Genomic DNA, 7,520 nt, shown 5'->3' with positions numbered 1-7,520 from the left:
ACATAGGTGGCAGTCAAACAGCCAAGACGCCATAGTCATCAAGAGAAATCTGTGTACTTTCTGAGAAGTTCCCAAATGGAGAACCAGACACCCTGAGAATCCACCTTTCCCAGCTGCGATGTCAGTGTCAGGCCTTCCTCACCCTCCTGCACCCTCATCTGTGCCCCATTCATCTCTCCTGGGGAGGGGGTGCCCCACCCTGCAGTCTCATTTCTCACCTAAGAGTATTTCTGCTGCAGAGGAGGCCCTCCAGGACAGATCCCACAGGCTGTCCTCCTAGCCATCATATTAACAAGAGTCTCCCAAATGGCCTGGGTCTTAGCTGCATGGGTCCACAGTGCTGGTGGGAGCCGAGACGACAAGCCCCTTTCACTAACACATTTTATTCGGGGAAAGTTGAAAGCAAAGCCCCCTCTTCAGAGGCCAAAAAAGGAAACAGACCTTCCAGTGACTTTTAGTTGGGATGGCCGTAAGATATCAGAAGTAGTCTCCAAAAACTGTAGTCTAACCTTTGATTCTAAAATCATTGAGACATACAATTTACCTGTAATACAGTGAAGTCAGGTGATAAAGTGTCTAAATTGTTTATACTTTCTTTGTCCTCTACCTGTAAAACAAATGGAGAACAAAACTCATGACATCAATAATATGGTAACGTAACTACATCTATACAATGAACAGTTACAGCCGTGAAAAGTCACTTAAAGTGACATTCTAAACACAGAGCACGAATCAAAACAGCATTACATTGTGATTCCACCTCAACTGAGAGAAATGTTGTACATAAACATATACCTGCAGACAGTCTAGGAGACCCACTTAAATGGTATCAGTGGGGGTTCTCAAGACACAAGTCAAACAAAGAAAAACAAAAGTCTAAGTCAAGCAAAAAAGTACAGCTGGGTAGTACATACGTTCTCCCAGTAGAACAGAACACCAGGGTTGGGGCTGCTCTTCCAGGAACAATGTCTAGAATCACATTGCAGAGGGTGTTCTTGGACTTCATGGCCAACATGACTTCCCAAAGCCAGGATGCCTCCACTGCTGGGACTGCTGTCCCTGGGGCGGCTATGGCCTGCATGGGAATGGCATCTCTGGGACCACTGCCTCCTAGCATCATCAACTTTCAAACTGAATGTAGGGGACAGGAGCACAGGACTGGCAAAGCCCAGGTGACCCATCACTGCCCCACCTGCAGGGGAAGAATCATTGGTATGAACTGGGCTCTGTCCAGTGAGGTGAGGGATTCCTCAACACAGAAAGGGGGTTCATAAAATCATTGTTGTGTGACTCAATAAATTAGACTGTTTGCTATTAAGTCCAGAATGTTAGTTTATTTTGGGGGGGGGGGAGGATATTTTTCAAATATTTTATGAGCATGTACTGTTATTACCTTTACATGACTAAGATTTTGCACCACTCCTTCCTTCCCCTGACACAATCATCTCAGGACATTCTATGCATGCTCCTAAGGGCATGGACACACACTCGTGTCAAAGACCATCTCCCCTTCTTCTGTCTACCTGATTGATAGCACATTATTCTGGTTCCTGCCTTACTTTTGCATCCATCTTAGAGATTATCATTTTAGTTCACACAAAGAAGCTTAGTTCACTGATATGGTATACAGGAGTAGTCACTGTATTACTGGAAGTCATAATAAATATCTTAGAAATAGTAGCAAAAACCCTACTGTGTTTGCTATACACTAGACACTGCTCTAAACCGAGGTCAAGGGCCAGATAGTAAATATTTTAGGTTTTGTAAGCCAGATAGTCTCTGTCATAACTACTCTACACTGCTACTGTTGTCAGAAGTCAGCCATAGACAACTGTCACAAATAAGTGTGGCTGTGTTCCAATAACTCTTTGGCCAGCTTGATGACTTCTGCTTTAAGTTAGCAATAAACATTCATCTAATTAGACTTCCTCAAACCTATTTTTGCAAATGAGGCTCAGAGAGGTTAAGTGAATTATCCAAGGTCACATAGCAAGTTAAGTGACCAACCTCTAGTCAATGCTGTTACCGCTTAAACAACTGGGTCCACTAAACCATAGTTATTTAACCTTTCAGTTCAGTTCAGTCGCTCAGTCGTGTCCAACTCTTTGCGACCCCATGAACTGCAGCACGCCAGGCCTCCCTGTCCATCACCAACTCCCAGAGTTCACTCAGACTCACGTCCATCGAGTCAGTGATGCCATCCAGCCATCTCATCCTCTGTCGTCCCCTTCTCTTCCTGCCCCCAATTCCTCCCAGCATCAGGGTCTTTTCCAATGAGTCAACTCTTCACATGAGGTGGCCAAAGTACTGGAGTTTCAGCTTTAGCATCAGTCCTTCCAAAGAAATCCCAGGGCTGATCTCCTTCAGAATGGACTGGTTAGATCTCCTTGCAGTCCAAGGGACTCTCAAGAGTCTTCTCCAACACCACAGTTCAAATGCATCAATTCTTCAGCACTCAGCCTTCTTCACAGTCCAACTCTCACATCCATACATGACCACAGGAAAAACCATAGCCTTGACTAGACGGACCTTTGTTGGCAAAGTAATGTCTCTGCTTTTTAATATGCTATCTAGGTTGGTCATCTCTTTCCTTCCAAGGAGTAAGTGTCTTTTAATTTCATGTCTGCAATCACCATCTGCAGTGATTTTGGAGCCCAAAAAATAAAGTCTGACACTGTTTCCACTCTTTCCCCATCTATTTCCCATGAAGTGATGGGACCAGATGCCATGATCTTCGTTTTCTGAATGTTGAGCTTTAAGCCAACTTTTTCACTCTCCACTTTCATTTTCATCAAGAGGTTTTTGAGTTCCTCTTCACTTTCTGCCATAAGGGTGGTGTCATCTGCATATCTGAGGTTATTGATATTTCTCCCAGCAATCTTGATTCCAGCTTGTGCCTCTTCCAGCCCAGCGTTTCTCATGATGTACTCTGCGTATAAGTTAAATAAGCAGGGTGACAATATACAGCCTTGACGTAGTCCTTTTCCTATTTGCAACCAGTCTGTTGTTCCATGTCCAGTTCTAACTGTTGCTTCCTGACCTGCATATAGGTTTCTCAAGAGGCAGGTCAGGTGGTCTGGTATTCCCATCTCTTGAAGAATTTTTCACAGTTTATTGTGATCCACACAGTCAAAGGCTTTGGCATAGTCAATAAAGCAGAAATAGATGTTTTTCTGGAACTCTCTTGCTTTTTTGATGATCCAGTGGATGTTGGGAATTTGATCTCTGGTTCCTCTGCCTTTTCTAAAATGTAACCTTTACTGACAGACATTTAGGAGTTTTCAGGCTTTTGTTACTGAATATATTGTTTTCTAATCACAGGGAATAAAACAGCCTTAAATAAGCAGTCACTAGGAAGGGTTTCACAGTTTCATGTTTTTGGTGTTCCTTCTTAGGAAGCTAGTGAATGAGACTCATCAAAAGATAAACAACTGCATACCCTCCCTATCTGTGTCCAAATAACCTACACCACTGCACCCCTGCCACAGCCATTCAAAGATGACAACCTGCTACTGTGAAGGGTACTGAGATCAGTTCCAAAAGAAATGCAAACACATTTCAAGGAATCCGATTCGTGGATGGATGGACTGGCGGAGCACATGGTCTCGTTTCTCCCATAGCACTCATGAAACATTCCATAAAAGAACTGAGGCAGCTATGAAAATGAGGTGCCGCCTAGGACCAACCCCTAGAAATTCCTACAAAGAAGTCTCCTAGTTTCTATTTTCAATTGTCTTTTCTGTCTACCTGAGAAATATTCATCCTCACAGAAATAACATAATCCACTAAATTAACAGGTCTGACTTAATGTGGTGTATGAATTGTATATGTAGCTTAATGCTACACTATTCAGATGGAGAGCAGATACAATTACTCCTCACAAGACACCATTTTTCAATGAAGCAAAGTGTGCTTTTCAAACTCATCTAATTTTTTACATGTGAATGGATAAGTCAAATGTACTGAAATGGCATTAAAAGAACATAATTCCAAATATAAAGCTTATCATCTCTTAGGCTATTTGAGGAATTATCACACCTAGGATACATCCTGGAGACCCTGCCAAGGTACCTACAGCGTGTTCTTGAAGTTGCTCCGGAAGCTCTTGCATCTCCCCCTCTACTAGCTCTCTACTGTCAGACAGGGACTCCTGGAGGTTATCGTCATCTTCCACATAGTCTGCAATGCTCCCATTATCAATCTCTGCTTCATCCAACACATTTATATCCATCATGTCGATGACCTGTAAGTTCTCCAAACTGGTCTCAACATCCTCCTGTGACAAAGAAAAATACAAGCATCGGATGATAGTCACTGGTCCATGCACGGAGCTGATCACTGACGAAGTTCACATACCTGTCCATCCCCAGAATTTTCCTCTATCCCGTTATCTTCCAAACCTTCTTCTTCTGGTTTGCGGCCTGAAGGAATAATTTATGGCATGAGATCAATGATATGCATTTTCCAGAAGTGACAACTTTCATTTTTATATGCTTTAAGCACTGAAGAAAGATGACAACCTAAAACACCCTTTTCCATGGCCTTCTAAATGGCTCTTCTCCATTTAGAAACACAGTAATCCAGGAATGGTAGGGCCAATCTACCCCCTAGTAGAAGTTGTTGTTGCTTAGTTGCTAAGTCGTGTCTGACTCTTTAGCACCCCATGGACTACAGCATGCCAGTCTCCCCTGTCCTTCACTATCTCCTGGAGTCTGTTCAAACTCACATCCACTGAGTCAGTGATGCTATCTAACCATCTCATCCTCTGCCACCCTCTTTTCCTCTTGACCTCAATCTTTCCCAAATCAGTCATTTCCAATGAGTTGGCTCAGCTCATCAGGTGGCCAAATATTAGAGTGGCACTGGAGCTATTAGAAGTGGTTCTGTTCTTATCAACTGGAAGTTTGAGGAGATGGAAATGGCTTCTTAATAAGGTGAAGGCAACCAGACCTTTTCCAGGCCTGCCCTTCTTGTTAAGTGGCTTTGGTTATGGGGAGAAGAGTATCTTATACAAACGTGCTGCTGTGGGGAATTCCCCAGCACTCCAGTGGTTAGCATTCTGTGCTTTCACTGCCTATGGCTCAGGTTGAAAACCTGGTCAGGGAATTAAGATCCCACAAGCTGCATGGCAAAAAACAAACAAAACCAAAACAAACAAAAAACACACAAAAATCAAAACAAAGAAAAAAACAAAACCACAAAGTGCTGCTTTTTAGTTAAGGAATGTGAAATGTGTTTTCCCAGAGACAATCACATAAAAGGAAAACACAGAAAAGCAAAAAGGAAGTAGAAGCCTTTCAGCATTTTACCATCTAGAGTGAGCAGTGGAGCTGTCATACAGTGGGGGATGGATATCTTCCCATACTGTGCTACGTACATACACATACGCTGGTTTTGAAAATGGTACTGCCATTTTATAATCTTTGCACTTAGTATTTTGTGAACATGTTTCTATATTCTTTCATAGCATTATATGGAGATATCATCATTTCCCCGCAAAGTGAAGATAAATTTTTTAAGGTCACTAAGTATTTTTCAAGTAATATAAAAGTACTAGACATTAATCCACCTATATTTAATGATTAATCTTAAGTGTACATAGAATGTGTAAAATGTGGCGGGGGGGATAGAGGGAGAGAAAAAGCTCAACCCTAAATCATTTATACCAAAATTTACACTTGAGAATTTTCTTACACTATATGTACTTGATTTTTCCATATTCTATATTTCACTCATGTTTTCAGAAATATTTTATTTAGGAACACAAGGAATTGTGACACTAATACTAGTATACAATACATTATGTGTAAATAGTCTCGGTGGCTGTCTGGGAATCTCAGTACCACTGTATAACATTCCTATGGCAAAACGCACCTTAAACTTTCAAAAATATCTGGAACTCAACCCAGTGGTCTTTATAAATATGCTAGGAAGATACACCAGCAACATTTCCACAGACTCGTACCATTCTAGAATATGCACATTGGCTTTTGCCCAATTCCATTGAGTTAGTAGGAAAAATCTAAGTAGACTACCAGAAACTTGCCACCCTTTCTACTGTCTTTCTCCCTTTCACAAGAAAGGCAGCAGGTTTTCATCAGGCAGATCCAGATCTCACTTCAACTAGTACACACAGGTACAATGCAGCCTGAAGCCCTCCCAGGGGAGAATTGTTCCAGGTAAGAAATGCCCTAACAAGCAATGTCAAGAGGATGTGCAGTCCTAAGAACATCCAGTCTTCACTATGGAAAGCACACCCCCATCAGGATGCTAACCAACAACCACTATTTGGCAAAGATACCCTGCTTTCCACAGATGAAAAACAATGTGTCTCAATGAATCCAAAATTAATGTGAATGAGAAATACCACTGTGGCAAAAACTAAAGCAACTGTTTTTGGTACTACTAAGAGAAAAGGCACCCCTCAAATTCTTCCTCCAAAGAGTAAAAACGCCTCCCACATTCGCAATCTCCAAACCAAAGGACTGCATGGTTTTTGTCTCCATAACCTTCTCTCATCCACAACCTTCTCTTCTGCTGGGATTAACCCCCAGTACCCTGTGTGACTGGCTGGATGTGAGCAGGTGAATATTTTTCAAAATTTGTTTGATTACACAAATACATTCATACACACAACTCAGCAGTGGCCACAGGACTGGAAAAGGTCAGTTTTCATTCCAATTCCAAAGAAAGGCAACGCCAAAGAAGGCTCAAACTACCATACAATTGCACTCATTTCACATGCTAGCAAAGTAATGCTCAAAATTCTCCAAGCCTGGCTTCAATAATACGTTAACTGTGAACTTCCAGATGTTCAAGTTTTAGAAAAGGCAGAGGAACCAGAGATCAAACTGCCAACATCTGCTGGATCATAGAAAAAGCAGGAGAATTCCAGGAAAACATCTATTTCTGCTTTATTGATTATGCCAAAGCCTTTGACTGTGTGGATCACAATAAACTGTGGAAAATTCTTCAAGAGATGGGGAATACCAGACCACCTGACCTACCTCTTGAGAAATCTGTATGCAGGTCAGGAAGCAACAGTTAGAACTGGACATGGAACAACAGACTGGTTCTAAATAGGAAAAGGAGTACATCAAGGCTGTATATTGTCACCCTGCTTATTTAACTTATATGCAGAGTACATAATGAGAAACTCTGGGCTGGAGGAAGCACAAGCTGGAATCAAGATTGCTGGGAGAAATCCCAATAACCTCAGATATGAAGATGACACCGTCCTTATGGCAGAAAGTGAAGAAGAACTAAAGAGCCTCTTGATCAAAGTGAAAGAGGAGAGTGAAAAAGTTGGCTTAAAGCCAACTTAACATTTAGAAATCTAAGATCATGGCATCCGGTCCCATCACTTCATGGCAAACAGATGGTGAAACAGGGGAAACAGTGGCAGACTTTATTTTTTTGGGCTCCAAAATCACTGCAGATGTTGACTGCAGCCATGAAATTAAAAGACGCTTACTCCTTGGAAAAAAAGTTATGACTAACCAAGACAGCATATTAAAAAG

At 41.8% G+C, this 7,520-nt stretch overlaps 1 protein-coding gene across 1 annotated transcript in view; it reads right to left on the bottom strand.

The window, feature by feature from the left end:
* Positions 1-7,520, bottom strand: part of LOC104979708 (scaffold attachment factor B1-like) — a 20,242-nt gene that overhangs the window by 2,876 nt on the left and 9,846 nt on the right. Inside the window, exons 3-5 of the mRNA XM_010828178.1 lie at positions 4,357-4,421; positions 4,076-4,276; positions 545-607 (exon numbers count right to left, since the gene is read on the bottom strand). Of these exons, the coding sequence (XP_010826480.1) occupies positions 545-607; positions 4,076-4,276; positions 4,357-4,421 (329 nt within the window). The remainder of the gene's footprint in view (positions 1-544; positions 608-4,075; positions 4,277-4,356; positions 4,422-7,520) is intronic.

This window comes from Bison bison, unplaced genomic scaffold (genome assembly GCF_000754665.1).
Source record: "Bison bison bison isolate TAMUID 2011002044 unplaced genomic scaffold, Bison_UMD1.0 scf7180017864492, whole genome shotgun sequence".
Taxonomy (NCBI): Eukaryota; Metazoa; Chordata; class Mammalia; order Artiodactyla; family Bovidae; genus Bison; species Bison bison.
Note: the sequence above shows the minus strand (reverse complement) of the source record. Positions and strands in the feature narration are given on the sequence as shown.